Source organism: Triticum urartu, chromosome 2A, assembly GCF_056163025.1.
Source record: "Triticum urartu cultivar PI428250 chromosome 2A, HENAU_Tu73, whole genome shotgun sequence".
NCBI classification, from domain to species: Eukaryota; Viridiplantae; Streptophyta; class Magnoliopsida; order Poales; family Poaceae; genus Triticum; species Triticum urartu.
This window is the reverse complement of record NC_141874.1, coordinates 717466557-717486218: the sequence shown is the minus strand read 5'-3', so window position 1 is coordinate 717486218 and position 19662 is coordinate 717466557. Positions and strand designations below refer to the sequence as shown.

Sequence of the window (19662 nt, the reverse complement as noted above, 5' to 3'; positions counted from 1 at the left end):
TTCTGCCTCCACCCACTTTGTAAACTTGTCAACCGCCACCAGGAGGTGAGTCTTCTTATCTTTGGACCTTTTGAAAGGCCCAACCATATCCAGCCCCCAAGTCGCAAACGGCCAAGTAATTGGAATCATTCTCAATTCTCGAGCCGGTACATGAGCATGTCTTGAAAACTTTTGGCAACCATCACATCGTCTGACCAGATCCTCCGCATCAGCATGAGCAGTTAACCAATAGAAGCCATGGCGAAACGCTTTAGCCACCAGAGATTTTGAACCGGCGTGGTGACCACAATCTCCTTCGTGGATCTCACGCAAAATTTCACGGCCTTCTTCAGGAGACACACAGCGTTGAAATGCTCCTGACACACTGCAATGATGCAACTCGCCGTTGATAATAGTCATGGACTTGGATCGCCGGATTATCTATCGGGCCAGAGTCTCATCCTCTGGTAACTCGCCCCGGTTCTTGTACGCCAGGTAAGGAAGCATCCAATCCGGAATAACATGAAGAGCTGCCACCAATTGAGCCTCCGGATCAGGAATAGCCAAATCCGCTTCACCAGGGATCTTGACCGACGAGTTGTGCAGCACATCCAGAAAAACATTGGGCGGAACCGGTTTGCACTGAGAGCCCAGCCGGCTTAAGGCGTCCGCCGCTTCATTTTTCCGCCGGTCCACGTGGTCCACCTGATAGCCTTTGAAATGACCTGCAACAATATCCACCTCACGACGATATGCTGCCATGAGTGGGTCCTTGGAGTCCCAAGTGCCAGACACTTGCTGAGCCACGAGGTCCGAGTCACCGAAGCACTTAACTCGACTTAGATTCATCTCCTTAGCCATCCGGAGACCATGGAGCAAGGCTTCATACTCAGCTGCATTGTTAGTACAAGGGAACATTAAGCGGAGAACATAACAAAACTTATCACCTCGTGGGGAAGTTAATACGACTCCAGCCCCCGAGCCTTCCAATTGCCTGGATCCGTCAAAATGGATGGTCCAATATGTGTGATCCGGCTTTTCTTCAGGTGCTTGCATTTTCGTCCAATCATTGATAAAATCAACAAGTGCTTGAGACTTAACCGCTGTCCGAGGCACATACTTCAAATCGTGCGGCCCAAGCTCTATAGCCCACTTGGCAACCCGGCCAGTTGCTTCCCGGTTCTGGATGATATCCCCCAAAGGAGCAGAACTGACCACCGTAATTGGATGCCCTTGGAAGTATTGTTTAAGCTTCCGACTTGCCATAAAAACTCCATACACCAGCTTCTGCCAATGCGGATACCTTTGCTTGGACTCAATGAGTACCTCGCTGATATAATAGACTGGACGTTGAACCGGATGCTCCTTACCTGCCTCCTTTCGCTCTACCACAATAGCCACGCTGACCGCCCGAGCATTAGCAGTAGCGGCTCCTTGTCAACGGGAGCGGCGAGCACAGGCGGATTGGCCAATTGCCGCTTTAAGTCCTCAAATGCTTCATCAGCAGCGGAACTCCAGACAAACTGATCCTTCTTCTTCAACATCTGATACAAGGGGATTGCCTTCTCACCAAGACGACTGATAAACCGGCTTAACGCGGCAATCCGGCCTGCCAGGCATTGAACATCATTGATACACTTCGGTTTAGTCAGGGAGGTGATGGCTGTGATCTTCTCTGGATTAGCCTCAATTCCCCTGTTGGACACCAGAAAACCCAATAACTTGCCCGCCGGTACACTAAAGACACACTTGTCCGGATTAAGCATCATCTTGTATGTCCTCAGGTTATCAAAGGTTTCCTTCAAATCATCAATCAGAGTCTCCTTCTCCCTGGACTTAACCATGATATCATCCACGTAAGCATGTACATTACGGCCAATCTGCTTGTGAAGACAATTTTGTACACACCGTTGATAAGTTGCCTGGGCACTCTTGAGCCCAAAGGGCATAGACACATAGCAGAAGGCTCCAAAGGGAGTTATGAATGCCGTCTTCTCCTGGTCCTTAACTGCCATTTTGATCTGATGATAGCCAGAATATGCATCCAAAAAACTTAAACGCTCACAGCCCGCCGTAGCATCAATAATTTGATCAATACGGGGGAGGGCAAAAGGATCCGCTGGACAAGCCTTATTAAGATCTGTGTAATCCACACACATGCGCCAGGTGCCGTTTTTCTTAAGGACCAGCACCGGATTGGCAAGCCACTCAGGGTGAAAAACTTCAACAATAAAGCCAGCTGCTAAGAGCCTGGCTACCTCTTCTCCAATCACCTTGCGTCTTTCTTCGTTAAACCGGCGGAGGAACTGTTTCACCGGTTTGTATTTAGGATCCACATTAAGGGTGTGCTCAGCGAGTTGCCTCGGTACACCTGGCATGTCAGAGGGCTTCCATGCAAAAATGTCCCGATTCTCACGGATGAACTCGATGAGCGCGCTTTCCTATTTCGGATCCAAGTTAGCACTGATGCTGAACTGCTTGGACGAATCGCCAGGTACAAAGTCAACAAGCTTAGTTTCTGCTGCCGATTTGAACTTCAGGGCCGGATCATGCTCCGTAGTTGGCTTCTTTAATGGAGTCATGTCCGCCGGACCAACATTGTCCTTACAATACTTTAGCTCCTCGGTGGCACAAACCGACTCTGCATAGGCCGCATCTCCTTCCTCGCACTCCAAAGCGATTTTACGGCTTCTGTGAACCGTTATTGTCCCCTTGTGACCCGGCATCTTGAGCTGCAAATACACATAACAGGGCCGTGCCATAAACTTGGCGTAGGCCGGTCGCCCAAACAGGGCGTGATATGGACTTTGGATTTTCACCACTTCAAACGTCAATGTCTCCGACCTGGAATCATGATCATCCCCAAAGGCCACTTCCAGAGCTATCTTACCAACAGGATATGCTGATCTGCCAGGTACTACACCGTGGAACACCGTATTAGACGGTTTGAGATTTTTATCTGTTAGTCCCATACGACGGAAGGTCTCATAGTACAAGATATTAATGCTGCTCCCTTCATCCATGAGCACCTTGGTGAACTTGTAACCTCCCACCTGAGGCGCCACCACTAGAGCCAACTGACCCGGATTATCAACCTGGGGAGGGTGATCCTCTCTGCTCCATATGATTGGTTGTTCAGACCAGCGTAGATAACGGGGTATGGCCTGTTCAACAGAGTTGACCGCCCGCCTCTGAACCTTCCGGTCTCGCTTGTCCAAGCTAGTGGTGAAGACATGGTACTGCCCACTACTCAACTGCTTTGGGTTGCTCTGGTAACCTGACTGTTGCTGCTGTTGGTTGTAACCATCCTGGTTGTTCTGACTATTTTGATTGTTATGTCCGCCCGGATTACCGTTAAATCCTGAACCGGAATTTCCTCCACCGTAACCCGGCCTGGACCCTGAGCCACCACCGGAGCCGTGATCATACCGGAAAGCATTAGAATTCTTGAACTCCTGCATAATGAAGCAATCCTTCCAAAGGTGGTTTGCTGGCGCTTCCTTCGTCCCATGTCTTGGACAAGGCTGGCTCAGTAGATAGTTTAGGCGGTCCGGGTTAGGGTTGGGTGCCCCATTGCGATTTTTCGGTTTACCCTTGCGTCGCTGGCCATTGTCCTGCGTGTTGGTATTAGCTACAAAGTCCATGTTACCATCCGCTTTACGCTTGCCTCCACCACCATTACATGCCCAGTGATGCTGCTGGCCTTTGGAGTTGCTATTCCTCTTTCCCTTCCCTGCCTTGTCATCATCAGATTCGGGATCCTTGGTACTATCAGAATCAGCATACTTTACCAAAGCAGCCATGAGGGTTCCCATGTCAGTGCAATGACGCTTCATCCGTCCCAGCTTCAGCTTTAGGGGCCCAAACCGGCAGTTGCCTTCTAGGGTTAATACAGCGGTGTCAGCGTTGATGCGGTCTGATGAATGCAACACTTGTGAAACCCGGCGCACCCAATGAGTCGTCGATTCTCCTTCCTCCTGGACGCAGGCAGCTAAGTCCACTATCGACATAGGCTGTTTACATGTATCCTTGAAATTGCTGATAAACCGGGCTCGTAATTGGGCCCATGAACTGATAGAATTAGCCGGCAAGCTTTTTAACCAAGTACGGGCCGTTCCTTCAAGCATCATGGTGAAGTATTTCGCACACGCCGCGTCATCCACATCAAGCATCTCCATGGCCATCTCATAGCTCTCCACCCATGTCTCTGGAGGTTGATCCGCCGTGTAATTTGGTACTTTGCGCGGGCCTTTGAAATCCTTGGGCAGGCGCACATTGCGTAAAGCGGGGACAAGGCAAGGCACCCCCAAAGAGCTAGAAGTAACACCAGGTTCGATCGAGATAGTTGGACGAACCAGCGTGAGCTGCCGAGCCTAATGCTGTGCGGCTAACTCGGCCTCCCTGCGCGCTCGGGCCCGGTCCACCACTTCCTGAGCGTTATCAGCACCACCCGTCGGGTTGTTGCCATGGAGTGCTCCACGTCGCTCATTACTCGACACTACCGGTTCATCCATATGTCTACTATAGCTCCGGCTTGGACGGAGGGTTGAGTGGATCCGGTCGCGGCTGTATGAGTATGCTTCCTGTTGGACCAAGGCTGTCCTCAGAAGCTCCTTGACCCGTCGCGTTTCTCCTACCTGCGGCGAGTCACCTTCAATTGGAATGGCCTCCAACCGTGCAGCAGCGGCGACAAGATTGTCCATTGGGTTGGAGTAATGACCCGGAGGTGTTAAAACAGCCTGAGGTATCGCGGTGTTTTGACGAGGTGGGTCCATCTGACGAGGCTGAACCGGTGCACCGGTCCCAGGAGCTTCCGCCCGGTTTCCCTCCAGCGGATTGCCGGTTCCTGCTCCTGGAGTGTTGAAAAGGTCTCTGGCCTCGAAAACCGGAGGCAAACGGGATCGGTACTTCCTCCTCATGACTTCCTGCGACGCGCTCTGGTCCAACATGAGCCTGTAGGCTTGTGCGTCTAAAGCGGCCCGCTCTGTGGCCATCCTGGTGTCCTCAGCTGCCAGATCTGCCTTGGCCTGGGTGATCTGTTCCTTCACCTTTGCAATCTCCGCGTTGTGAACCACTAGTAGAAAAAGGGTCAAACGTGAAGCACATTAGTGCCGGTTTGTATTTGAGCCGGCACTAATGTATACATTAGTGCCGGTTCCAACGGCTAGCCGGGCCGCTTTCATTAGTACCGGTTCGTGGCGAACCTTTAGCACCGGTTCGTGCCACGAACCGGTACTAATGAGAGTGGTGGCAGGATGTTGTCAGACAGGTGCCCCTCCAGCCCCTTTAGTACCGGTTCTTGGCACGAACCGGTACTAAAGGTCATCCTACATAAACCCTTCGTCCACCCGAGCTCGCTCTGTTCTTCCCCTTTCCCCTCTCCTCTCTGTTCTTCCCCTCTTCCTCTCAAGCTCATCACACATTTTGCCCAAAATTTGTCAAGATTTGAAGGCCCCCATCCATTCAAATGATCACAAAGGTTAGCAACTTTGTCCTTTCATCTCTCATTGCTAGATTAGCTCTTGCAATGCTTTATATAGTGATTAATTTGTGAGTTTAGTAATTTGGGAGGATATATATATATGTGCTAGTATTTGATTTATATGCAATTTGAGGTCAAAAATAACACTTAGTTTGCATATGTAGGTGTGGTTTACTTAGTGCCTTCTAAATCTCCATCGTAGCCACCGTCGATCGCCCACACCGTCCCGTCGCCGGCACCACCTTGTGGTGAGCCTCTAGTTCATGAAATTTTATATAAAAATTGATGTTTGTGTGATTTGGATATATAGTTACTCGTATAATTATCTTACCCGTACGTTGTTTGTTACACATATAGTGCCATGGTTTTGATATCCGTCCCCGTTGGCCCTAGTCCTTGTTATGATTCGGATGTGGTATGTATATTCTCTTTTAAAACTAGTTGCATTTCGTGTTTATGACAAATTATGCCCATCAAGTTGACATAGAAATTTTTTCTAGGAGGTATGTGAACCGGAAATTCCAACCGACCCTATTGCCGAGAGGTTAAATTTAGTTGAAAGAGAAAACGAGTACTTGAAAGAAAAATTGAAAAGAATTGAGGGGGAGAAGATGGAATTGGAGTTGCATGTTGCCGATGTCGTCGATGATCACAAGATGAAGATGGAGAAAATGCGCTTGAAGATTAGAAAGATTAGAAAATATGCCATCGATAGTGAGGCTTGGTATCATTATGCTGTTGGATCCATTGTTACCTTAGTTGCGATCTTGATCGTATTTGTTGTTGCATTTAAATGCTTTAGCTAGAGAGTTATTTGTTTGTTGCATTTAAGTGTTGTATGAACTTGTATTAATTTGTTCTATTCGGTGTTGTGTAATGAAGATGAGCCGGCAATGGATGTACGATGACCGATGCTCTCCCCAGTTCGTTGAGGGCGTGCATACTTTTCTGCTTGCGGCTGAGGCAAACAAGCGGGCGGATGGTTTTATGCCTTGTCCATGTGCTCGCTGTAAGAATGGTCACAATTACTCTACGTCAAGAACCATTCACGTCCACCTGTTTAAGTCTGGTTTCATGCCCCATTATAATGTTTGGACCAAGCACGGAGAAAGAGGGGTTATGATGGAAGAGAATGAAGAAGAAGAGGACGACAACAGCTATCCTGGCCATGGGTTCCCTGAATACGATGATACAACAATGGGGGAAGAAGCTGAGCCGGTAATGCGGGAAGAAGCTGAGCCGGCAATGCGGGAAGAAGCTGAAGAAGAGGCATCAGATGAGCCCGTTGATGATCTAGGTCGGGCCATTGCCGATGCAAAGAGAGACTGCGCAAGTGATTTGGAGAAGAAGAAGTTGCAGCGCATGTTAGAGGATCACAAAAAATTGTTGTACCCGAATTGCGTAGGTGACAAGAAAAAGCTGGGCACCACACTGGAATTGCTGCAATGGAAGGCAGAGAATGGTGTATCTGACAAGGGATTTGGAAAGTTGCTGGTAATGATAAAGGATATGCTTCCAAAGGACAATGAATTGCCCGAGAGTACATACGAAGCAAAGAAGGTTGTCTGCCCTCTAGGGTTAGAGGTGTAGAAGATACATGCATGCCCTAATGATTGCATCCTCTACCGCGGTGATTATGAGGATTTGAACGCTTGCCCGGTATGTGGTGCATTGCGCTATAAGATCAGCCGCGATGACCCTGGTGATGTCGAGGGCTGGCGCCCCAGGAAGAAGATTCCTGCCAAGGTGATGTGGTATGCTCCTATAATACCACGATTGAAACGTTTGTTCCAAAACAAAGAGCATGCCAAGGCGATGCGATGGCACAGAGAAGACCGTAAGAAAGACGGAAAGTTGAGAGTACCCGCTGACGGGTCGCAGTGGAGAAAAATTGAAAGAAAGTACGGGAAGGAGTTTGCAGATGACGCAAGGAGCGTATGGTTTGGTCTAAGCGCAGATGGCATTAATTCTTTTGGGGAGCAGAGCAGCAACCATAGCACCTGGCCTGTGACTCTATGTTTGTATAACCTTCCTCCTTGGTTGTGCATGAAGCGGAAGTTCATTATGATGCCAGTGCTCATCCAAGGCCCTAAGCAACCCGGCAACGACATTGATGTGTACCTAAGGCCATTAGTTGAAGAACTCTTACAACTGTGGAATGGAACAGGTGTACGTGCGTGGGATGAGCACATGGGGGAAGAATTTGACCTAAAGGCGTTGCTGTTCGTGACCATCAATGATTGGCCTGCTCTCAGTAACCTTTCAGGACAGACAAACAAGGGATACCGTGCATGCACGCACTGTTTGGACGATACCGACAGTATATATTTGGCTAATAAGAATGTGTACCTGGGACATCGTCGATTTCTTCCGAGCAGGCATCCCGTAAGAAAGAGAGGTAGGCATTTCAAAGGTGAGGCGGATCACCGGACGAAGCCTCGCCACCGTACTGGTGCTGATGTACATGATATGGTCAAGGATTTGAAGGTGGTCTTTGGAAAGGGTCCTGGTGGACAACCTGTTCCGAATGACGCTGACGGACGCGCACCCATGTGGAAGAAGAAATCTATATTTTGGGACCTGCCCTATTGGAAAGACCTCGAGGTCCGCTCCGCAATCGACGTGATGCACGTTACGAAGAATCTTTGTGTGACCCTGCTTGGCTTCTTGGGCGTGTATGGGAAGACAAAAGATACACCTGAGGCACTGGAGGACCAGCAACGTATACACGGAAAATACGGCATACATCAGGGTCATGCAAGCTACGCTCTTACCAAAGAAGAGAAGGAAATCTTCTTTGAATGCCTGCTCAGTATTAAGGTACCGTCTGGCTTCTCGTCGAATATAAAGGGAATAATAAACATGGCATAGAAAAAAGTTCCAGAACCTAAAGTCTCATGACTGCCACGTGATTATGACGCAACTGCTTCCGGTTGCATTGAGGGGGCTTCTACTGGAAAGCGTTCGATTAGCCATTGTGAAGCTATGTGCATTTCTCAATGCAATCTCTCAGAAGGTAATCGATCCAGAAATCATACCAAGGTTACAGAATGATTTGGTGCAATGTCTTGTCAGTTTCGAGTTGGTGTTCCCACCATCCTTCTTCAACATCATGACGCACGTCCTAGTTCACCTATGCGAAGAGATTAACGTTTTGGGTCCTGTATTTCTACACAATATGTTCCCCTTTGAGAGGTTCATGGGAGTCTTAAAGAAATATGTTCATAACCGTGCTAGGCCAGAAGGAAGCATCTCCAAGGGCCGTCAAAATGAGGAGGTCATTGAGTTTTGTATTGACTTTATTCCTGACCTTAAGCCGATTGGTGTTCCTGAATCGCGGCATAAGGGCAGACTGGATGGAAAAGGCACGCTAGGAGGGGAACAAATAATATGTATGGACGGATATTCTCTCACTGAAGCACACTACACAGTTCTACAGAATTCCGCCTTGGTGGCTCCGTATATGGATGAACACAAGAATTTGCTACGCTCCAAACACCCGGAGCGGTCTGATGACTGGATTACACGTGAACAAACCAGGAGTTTCGCCAGCTGGTTGCAAGCACGTACCATGCATGACACCTCTATTGAAGATGACCTGTACTTGTTGTCCCAGTTACCATCTTCGAATATAATGACTTTCAAAGGGTATGAGATAAATGGTAATACATTTTACACGATCGCCCAAGATAAGAAGAGCACCAACCAAAACAGTGGTGTCTGCTTTGATGCAGAAACCAAGACGGGAAAGGAAACATATTATGGTTATATACGGGACATATGGGAACTTGACTATCGACGTGGTTTGAAGGTCCCTTTGTTTCGGTGCAAATGGGTCAATATGACACGAGGCGGGGTAACGGAAGACCCGCAGTACGGAATGACAACAGTGGATCTCAACAATCTTGCGTATGCAGACGAACCATTCGTCCTAGCCAATGATGTGGCACAGGTTTTCTATGTGAAGGACATGTCTACCAAGCCAAGAAAAAGAAAAGATAAGGAAGCGAATGCATCGTACAATGAGCCAAAGCGGCACATAGTTCTTTCTAGGAAGAGAAACATCGTGGGAGTGGATGACAAGACAGACAAGTCAGAAGATTATGAAAAGTTTGATGAAATTGCTCCATTCACAGTGAATATTGACCCGAGCATCCCGTTAAATGATGAAGATTTTCCATGGCTACGACGCAAAAGGACACACGCGAAGAAAAAGTTTCACACCCAAAGATCTGGGATGTGATCGGCTTAACTATCATCACTTTCTTCTGTGTTTCACACCCAGGAGGGAATCTCTGTAATAGTTAGGGTAGCTAGTTATGTGTTTTGGCATTTAAAACGCGAAGAAATTTTATGTGCAAGCAAATTCTTTCATGCATTTACTGATTTTTTCAGCTAAATGACCCTGAAATTGAAAAGCATTTCAAATGAACTCAGAAAAGGATGAAAGTTGGCATGGTATCATAATTTCACCCACATAGCATGTGCAAAAAAGTAGAGAGGGTTACCGCAAAAACTGGATGCACTTCGTATACAAAATGGACAATCTGTTTCGAAGTATCAGGGTTTCAAACGAAAACTCATCCGTTACAAAGGCATTTCATTTTTTAAATAACCTAAGCATTACCAAATTGAATATAATGATAAAACACACTAATATTAAACATAAGAAAAAAGAATCACTAAAAAATCTATTTTCAAAGTTAAGTTATTCACAAAAATAAATAAAGCAAAAAAATAAGAAAAAAAAAGCCCACCTACTGGGCCACAGCGGCCTGCATACGACTAGAAACCCAAATTCAAGTTGGGCCAGGATGCAGGCCCGCTAGCCCAGTAGACCCAACAGGGCATCGCAGAAGAGGTAGGCCTAGAAGGCCTGCTTAAGAGAGGAGCTCGAGACAGCAGCGACGGCGAGGCTTATAAGCAGGTGCGAGTGCCCCTCGGCTAGCGAGGTGGGACTAAACTTTTGTGCCCCTCGTCTGGCAGCGCACACCCTTTAGTACCGGGTCGTGGCACCAACCGGTACTAAAGGGGGGGCCTTTAGTACCGGTTGGTTCCACGAACCGGTACTAAAGGGGGGTGCTTCCCGCCGCTTGGCCTGGCCAAAACAGGCCTTTAGTACCGGTTGGTGGCTCCAACCGGTACTAAAGGTGCCTTCTATATATACATCACTTCGAAAAATTTTATTCTCCCTCTGTTTCTTCCCGATCGATCGACGCCGTCGCCGCCCCCGTCCTACGCCGCCCCCGTCGTGCGCCGTTGCCGTCGCCGCCCCCATCCTCGTCGCCGCCCTCATCCCCGTCGCCGCCCCTGTCCCCGTCGCCGCCCCCGTCGCCGTCGCCGCCCTCGTCGCCGTCGCCGCCCCGGGCCCGTCCCCGTCGCGCCGTCCCCGCGTCGCCGCCCCGTCACGCCCCGGCTCGTCGCCGCCCCGGGCGGTTGCCTCGCCGTCGCCGTCGCCCCGCTGTGAGCTCTCCCCCTCTAACCCCTCTCCCTCGCCCCCGGTACCCACCATGGGCGCCGCCCCTCCCCGAGCCCATACACACACACAAGCATGATGAACACACACACACGCACATTTCCTTAAGTTAATTAGTATATACGTATTTTGTATGTTTAATTAGTTTAGATTTTTCAGATTATTATTTTTTCACTAGTATATATGTATGAATGCATGTTTTATGGATATAATTAGTGTTTAATTAGTACGGAATTTTTTTATATAATGTTGTTTTTCTGTTTTTAATGGATGTATAGAAGTTGTTTTTTCTGTTTTTAGTGTTAGATGCTTAATTAGTATGAAATAGCATATAGAATTTTGACATATGCAATAATAGCATAATTAGTGTTACATTTGCATATAGTATTTGTTGTCGACGATGCCCGGCCCGCATCCTCGCCGTCGACCCGTTCGCGACGACGTCCTGCTTCAGAGGACCCATGTCCGGGACTGGGCTCCGCCAGGCTGGCACTGGGAGGTGCTACCTTCAGGGGCACGACGCTTGGTGAGGAACCCGGCCCCGGGTCCCGTCGTCGACCCTCATCTCCTTTGGTGGCATTCGGTGGGCCACTTTCGGTGCGGAGGGAGCCGGCCCCGCCGGAGGTGGTACGTCGCCATGTCAGGGAGGAGGACGAGCACGTCCATCGCTACATGGCTGCTATGGACGTCAGGTTCTCCAATACCTGGCAGGTTCTTTGGGGAGATCACCCGAGCTATGATCCAGTGATGGTTCCTTCACTTTGGTTGTCCACCGCCTAGATTACTCTCTAGTATTCGATCTTTATTAGCTAGCTAGCTAGCTAGTGATGTATTCGATATATAATATTCGAGATGATTTATTCGAGATTATATATATTATTTGAGACAATGTATTCGAGATTATATCTATTATTCGAGACGATGTATTCGAGATTAAATCTATTATTCGAGACGATGTATTCGAGATTATATCTATTATTCGAGACGATGTATTCGAGATTATATCTATTATTCGAGGTTATACTAAATTGTTTTATATTTCTTTTGGCATAGTTAAATAAAAGCTATGGCGGACAATACCGACAGAGAGAGAGAACAGACCATGTTCGATATCATACACGGGCCAGATGATGATCAGAATGAAGAAGATTTTGACGGCTCCGAATTTCTAAACAACACCGGAGAGGGTGATATGATATTCGATCGCGACGACCGAGAAGATGAAGTCATGAACTACGACGAAGAACATGTTGATCCTGAAACAACAAACACCGGCGAGGTATATATATATTTATATAAGCAAGAATCTGGTGATCATCGCATGTTTTAAATGAGTTGAAGATATATTAACGAATCGATCTTTCTTCTTTCAGCCATCCGGATCGAGCAAATCTTCAGGCAAAAGGACGAAACGAGGCCCGAACAAAAAGTTGAAGGAGGGCGTAAAGTACAATATCGAGGCATTCAAACCTAATGGCGAACCATTAGTGCCTAAGAAGATTGCGGACAAGTTTGTTCGTCAGTGCGGAGTTCTTGTGAAGGACCAACTCCCGATCTCCCTTCAAGAATGGAGAAAGCCAGCAATGCCACGTCCAAATGTTACTTTTGTTGACGAGAATCAAAAAAAACTGCTTTGGGATATTCTCATGGAACATTTCACCCTACCAGATAATTTCACAGAAGCAGATGTGCGGAAAGTCAAGGACGCTGCTTTTAGGAAGATGGCGGTTGCATTCAAGAACCACAAGAGAACGACGTGGGAGAAGTACATCAAGGGAGGAAGGAAGACTCCAGTATTCGAGGGGATACTAGAGAATCAAAGTGCTCATTGGGACGATTTCGTGAAATTCAAGGATTCAGAATTAGCTAAGGAACGGTCGAGAATAAACAAGAAGAATGCCGAAAAAAAGGATAAGTTCCATAAGCTGAGGCTAGGTGGCTACGCGGTGGCAATGCCTAAGTGGGATAAGTCTGAGAAAGAGATGGAGGATGCAAGTGTCACTCCGGTTACTAAGAGCTGGCCCCCCAGGTGCAGGACTTGGTTCTATGCGCATGGGGGGGAGTTGGACCCGAAGACAGGCAATGTTTCGACGAAGGCATGTCTGAACGGAGCCGACGATGCGCTACTTGTTGCAATAGAAGAGGCTCGATCGGGGGTGTTCCAGCCCAACAGAGAGAACGACGAGCTTACGCGTGCCCTGGGAAATCCTGAACACCCGGGAAGAACACGAGGCAAGGGCGCTATTCCGTGGTATGAGGGGTTTTCGGACTGGAACGCCGACTACAGAACCCGTGCGAGAAAAAAGATTGCGGAGGAGAAGAAGAGGAAGATGGAGGAGGAGCAGAGGAAGCGGAACTATGAACGCCTTCAAGGCCTAGAAGCAAGTCAAGCGGAATTGGCCGCTAAATTCCAGCGGCAGCAGGAGCAGATCGACTCACTTAGCCAGCAAAGGGGGTCTCAGCAGCTGCAGCAGCTAGCGGATGATCCAGCATTGGATACCACCGCCCCATCCATGCCGAGAAGCAGCGTGGGTTCCGCCCCGGGCGACGCAGTAGTGCTGGATAGATACCCCGTGGATGACATCACGGAGAACACTAACTGCGAGCTACACTTCAAAATGAAGAACATATCCATGAAGGTGGCGGACGCCGTTGCTTTTTCAAATTCCCCCGCGGCAACCTTCCATTGCAACCCGATTCCAGCGGGCTATGCTCGTGTCTTGGTTGATGAGGTGGTGGACCCATATTCGGAGCTACAGCTTGACATTCCTGAAGGTGACGACGAGCACACATTGGGAGAGGCCATACATCGTGTCATCCTATGGAGAAAGGATTGCATCATCTTTCGAAGTCCGCCACCGAGTCAGCAGACTCCCGCTCCTCCAAGTCCACCAACGCGTGAGGCCACTCCTCCTCCTCCAAGTCCGGCAAAGTGTCAGGCCACTCCTCCTCCAAGTCCGACACAGCGTCAGACGTCCACTCCTCCTCCAAGTCCGGCACAACCTCAGGCCACTACAAGTTCGGCACAGCTTCAGGCCACTCCTCCTCGTCCAACTCAGCCCCGTCAGCCATCTCCGCCGCCTCAGCAATCGCAGAAGAGACACCCCGCAGCTACGGTGCGTAGCGGTACGAGTCGAGGTCATAGTACAGGAAGTACAGGCGGAGGCAAGCGATATAAATACGGTCCAAACCTCACTACTCCTCTTCCTGTGAGGGCTTATGACAGGACCGAGGAGCAAACCAATGCCATAGTGCAAGCAGAACTCGACGCCCATTTTGAACCGAAACCGCCACCGCCGCCAAGGGAGAAAGTGCCTGTGGAAGTAGTTGACCACTTCATTCGTATGGCTCAACCACCAGCTCCTAAGCCTGTTGACACAGACTATGAGCGCCACATCAGGAAGTTACATCGACGACGTCTACAGAAGGAGGCGAGCTCGAGCTCGAGCAAACAACAAGCAGCTGTCAAAAAATGCGGGAAAACCGTTGCCCAGCCAGGAAAACAGGCGGCGCAATCGATCCCCCCGCTTGTTGTGCCGCCAACAACACGTGACAGTACGCGCGCCCAATATTATTGTGGCCAAACAGTTTATGTTCCCGAGGTGGGCGATGTGGTAATAATCCAGGAGCATATAATGCAGGCTGAAGAACTCAAGATCACTGTTGGACAACTCCTCGAGATCGAGGACATGGCTGGGATTACAGAGGAGGAAATAAAACGGAAATATGTCCGGGGCGAACCTTTGGTCGAGCCAGAAGATGTCAACAAGCTCCCAACGAGAATGTATGAATTGCATCAATGGTACATGGACATTACCAAGAGATCCAATTGAGAGTCCCTCATGGTGTATGTCAAGAAGGATGATTACTACCATGAGAAAGCTGTGGTCGTTGAGTATCCTGAACTGTTTCAGTTATACAATCAAGACGCACTCGACAAATCTATCGTCAGTTGCTATTGTCTGTAAGTGATTTCTTTCTGTAATTTAAGTCTCAAGCTAGCTGTAGTGATCCTTTTGATCAATCATTACCTGTAATTATCCTCACTATATTCTTTTCTGTGGTATTATGCAGGATGAAGATGTATGAAATGAGAAAAGGTGGACGCTATGGCATTGGGTTCATTGACCCAAACACCGTTAATGAATACACATGGAAAATAAACAAGCATCAAGAAAAAGAGGTAGAGGACAGCATGCTAGAGTTCTTGAAGCGCCTCAAATACAATGAAGATATACTACTTCCTTACAACTTCCAGTGAGTCACACTTTCTTGTACTACAAATTCTCTGTTTTTGCCTACTAGCTAGCTAGCTACATGTTTTTGCTTACATATGCCCGCTTAATTAAGACATGCAAACGTGTGTGCATGCAGATTTCACTGGATCTTATGTATCATTAAAGTTGACGCCGGAACAGTTGAAATACTGGACTCGCTACTTAAAAAACAAAGTGACTATAACATCTTGTTTGGGATAGTCAACAGGTAATTTCAATCATTATTAACTATATATCTCGGCCTATTTAGTAATTCATCATTTCATGATATGAACTATTTAATAACCCCTTTATTCATTTTCTTTGTCGGCGGACAGGGCTTGGGCAAGGTTCATCAGCGTCACGGAAGGCGAATGGAAACCAAAGCTGAAATGGTTTCGATCCAAGGTAAGTAATTAAGTAGTACTAGCTAGCTAGCTAGCTAGCTGCCATCTCTTTAATTATCATACTTGATTAATTATTATCTGATCAAATTAAATTCCATTCTCGTAATAAAGGCCCTGAAGCAGGCGCAGGGGACTGATCTGTGTGCATTCTGCGTTTGCGAGAACATTCGCATGATGGCGTCCGAAAGGAGCAGATCTCAAAGACAGGAATGGGTACGCTTGTCAGAACACTATTCACAATTTTTACACCATTATCGATATCTAGTCACACAACTAATACACATGCATATTGATCTCCTTCTTAACAGTTCAAAGAGGTGCGGGACAAGCTCCTAGAAATGGAGCACGTAGAAGCACTTCAAGAGGAAATAGCGGGATTTTTGCTCGACCGGGTCATAAATCCGAAGGGAGAATACTATTACCCTTACCGCCCCCATGAACCACTTCCAATTGTCATCGTGCTCCAAAGGCACCAATTAGGCTAATGCCACTGGCTCCGAAGGCAACATGCATATGTAGGAGAAATTGTATATGGCTATACATGTGTGTATGTGTGAATTAATATGGTTTGTGAGACATTGATGATATATATATGATTGGTTCTACTAGAAATTCTATTTATATATATATATATATATATATATATGCATAACATGTACAATGTGTAGTACCGTAAAATACAAGCAAACGAAAAAGAATTAAAATGGAAAACACAAAATTAAATGAAAAAGAAATCATAAAACCAAAAAAAACCCAAACGTTTTAGTACCGGTTGGTGTTACCAATCGGTACTAAAGGGCTCCCGGCCCCCGGAGCTGACTCGTGACACGTGGTTGCCCTTTAGCACCGGTTCGTGTTGAACCGGTACTAAAGGGGGGGCCTTTAGTGCCGAAACGTTAGTGCCGGTTCCTAAACCGGCACTAAAGGGCCTTACGAACCGGTGCTATTGCCCGGTTCTGCACTAGTGAACGCCCTGATCCGCCGGATTAACTTCCGCCATAAGCACAGCCAATGCATCAAATAGCTATAATAGAACTTGAGCCGGCGGGCGCACAGGGCCTCCTGCCCCGGCAGCCGTCGCCGCTGCTGAACCGGAGGTTGTTGCCGCAGCGGTCGAAGAATGAAGCGCTGCTTGTGTGCCAGCCATGAATATTCCAACCCGGTTGGGCAGATCAGAGGGGTCCGGAATGCTGTCGCCATCGGAACAGCCCCCAATCCGACCGTCTTGTAGCTGATAAAGAGATTCGGTTTCTCCGGTCGATGACTCGTCATCAGAACAAACGACGGTATCACCGCGAGATTCCGATCCATCCTCATAACTTCCTCCATGGATGACTCCCACGAAGGCACGCTTCATGGCCGGTTTAACCCAGGCGGATCGCGCACGCTGAGCCGTCTCAACGAGGTCGGTGCAGATGTCCGGCTCAGGGCCCGGTTCACCGATCTTACCAATGAAAACGTGAATGCCACCAAAGGGGACCCGGTACCCGTACTCAATTGAGCCGGCCTCAGGGCCCCAGCCTGCGTCGTCGATGTAGAGCTTGCCGCGACGACTCTTAGTCATCCGGCCTACAGCGTAGCCCTCGAGTCCTTCAAACGGCCCTCCAAGAATCTGAAACCATCGTGCGATACTGGACCAAGAGTAAAGCAAAGCGACACTGGCAAATGTCCTCGCCATACCAAGTTTTGAACACCGCAATAGCCATTTGTCCTCGAGACGAGATTTATAAATCGTTGAAGCGACATCAGTTCGAACATCACCCGACACAGTACATGCTTGCAATCTATCACCACTAGTTCAAGTGTTGAAGAAACCGAACTATGTCATAGAACAACACGTCGAAGTCGTTGCACCAGTATACAGTCAATATAGCTCTTCTTAAAAGACACACCACCTGCCAAGAACTGAAGGAACCAACAAATCTAGGGATACCAACTCTCATAGCCCCTTCGTTGGGGCCGGGTCAGACGACATTCTACTTGGTTATTCATGTAATTTTTGTGCACTTAGCAAACACAACACATTTTTTCCTTTTTATTGATTTTAACACGACACAAAATTTTAGACAACTTGTAGGGAAAAAAATAAGCACACAACACCACATTAGTATGTACCCAACAAACGGGCCGGCCGAGAGGTCCGTTTAACTCGTCCGCATCGTTTTAACGCATATGTTCTTGGCGAGTCGTCGCTAGCTCCATTGGAGTTCCTTAGGCTTATCGCCGTCTATGAACCCGAGCGCCGTATGGAGGTTGATCACCACGTTTGCCATGAAGGGTCGATCCTGCTGCCACAGACAGCGTGTTGCCGTGTACGCGACGAGCTCCAGCGCCTCCATCTGTCTCGGCGTCGGCTCCGGCGACGGGCGCCTGTCCAGCACAGAGCGCAGGTTCCTACTCTCGATGGCCGGGACGGCAAAGCCAACCAAGGTGTTCGGGTCCTTCCCCTCCCAGCTAGGCGGCCTGCCAGTCAACACCTCGAGTATCACCACGCCGAAGCTGTACACGTCGCTCGCCGGACTCACGCACCTCGTGCGGCAGTACTCCGGGTCTGTGTACCCGACTTTGCCGACTACGTCCCCGACGTGCTGGCCGCCCGTCGTCGGCACTTGCAAAATCGCCGCGCCGAAGTCCGACAGGCAAGGCACACAGCTCTTGTCGAGAAGGATGCTCGAGGAGCTGACGTTTCGGTGGATGATCCCCGGCACGGCGAAGCGGTGCAGGTGGTCGATGGCACCGGCCGCGCCCAGCAGCGCCTGGAGACGCGCCTTCCAGGACGACGTCACCGGCGACGCAGAGGCAGAGCCGCCGCTTCCGCCCGGCGTCAGGTGATCCCTGAGCATGCCGTTGCTCGTGTGCTGGTATTGGTAGACGAACATGCGTTCGTCATCCTCCGTGCACCAGCCCACCAGGCGCACGATGTGGTTGTGACGGAGGTTTCGGAGGATCTCGATCTCCGCCACGAACGCACCCTCTCGTTGACTCCCGTGGTTCTTCAGGCTCTTGACGGCCACCTCCTGGCCGTCGTGGAGACGGCCCTTGTACACCGTTCCGGAGCTGTCCTCACTGAGCACATGGCCGTAGTTGCCGGTCAAGACGGCGATCTCCGCTGACGTGAAGTGCGCAGCTGCATGCGTTGAGGTTGAGCCCACGTAGGCGACCTTCGCAGGCTCCTATAGAAGACGATGGCACAAATATTAATACACACACACGCACGTAATTAATTAAGCTGTAAACCTCGCTGCTGGATGGTTCTTCTGATATGTTACGTACCTTGAGCTGCAGAGAGCGCGAGTCGAAGCCTTTGCCTGGCGCCGGCACCATAGCAGATGCAGAAGCAACCATAGTTGTTGCATCAGGAGAGAGGATCTGGTCGAGGCGGTGGGTAAGGGAGATTTGGCTGAGCAATTGAATGTCGAGGAGGTGTGAGTCGATCCTGTCGTTGACTTTCTTGAACTTCGCAGCCTGCTCGCCGGCACAGAAGAGCTTCTTGAGCCCGTTCGATTTCTGGCAAGCGACGACGAGATCGTGCGCCATCAGGAGCGTGTCGCGTAGGCCGGCCAGTGCTTCGGCCACCTCAGGGTCCTGCAGCTTCAGGCGATGCAGCAGCCTGCCGATATGGGATACGCGCCCCTTTAGGTGGTCGCACTCTACCTTATTCTCGCGGGCTTTCTCTGCCGCCTTCGTAATATCGGAGATGAGCACGAAAACTAGCCGCGCCACCGCCGCCGCCGGCACTGCCACTACTACAAGCTCGAGACCAGCCATGACTCTGTAATTACCAACTACCGGGCGTTAGTTGGTGATCATCAAGCGACAAGAAGAGGTGGCTATATATGCATGGTCGCCCAACGGCATGGTCGTCGATGCCGCGTTAGTCCTTCGAATTGTTCTCTAGGTTTTGCATCTTCTACTTGGTTAATTAAGTGGTTGCATATTTTTATGGTTTGCGTGCTGTACAAGACAAATTCTGTAACTGTAGGATTTGATGATGTTCGTCTTAGAATCTAAACTATCTTGATAATAATATAAGTAGTACTATATATCGCTTTCGTATACTTA

General features: G+C 48.9%; 1 protein-coding gene across 1 annotated transcript; it reads right to left on the bottom strand.

Annotated features, from left to right (window-relative positions):
• Window positions 1-17635: 17635 nt before the first annotated feature.
• LOC147987096 (putative serine/threonine-protein kinase PBL25) lies at window positions 17636-19398 on the bottom strand. The gene is made up of 2 exons (XM_087545112.1): window positions 18874-19398; window positions 17636-18773 (listed from the first exon to the last, which is right to left on the bottom strand). Exons 1-2 carry the CDS (start codon window positions 19366-19368, stop codon window positions 17793-17795), a joined length of 1476 nt encoding a protein of 491 aa, XP_087401238.1. The 5' UTR covers window positions 19369-19398; the 3' UTR covers window positions 17636-17792.
• Between the last annotated feature and the right edge of the window lie 264 nt (window positions 19399-19662).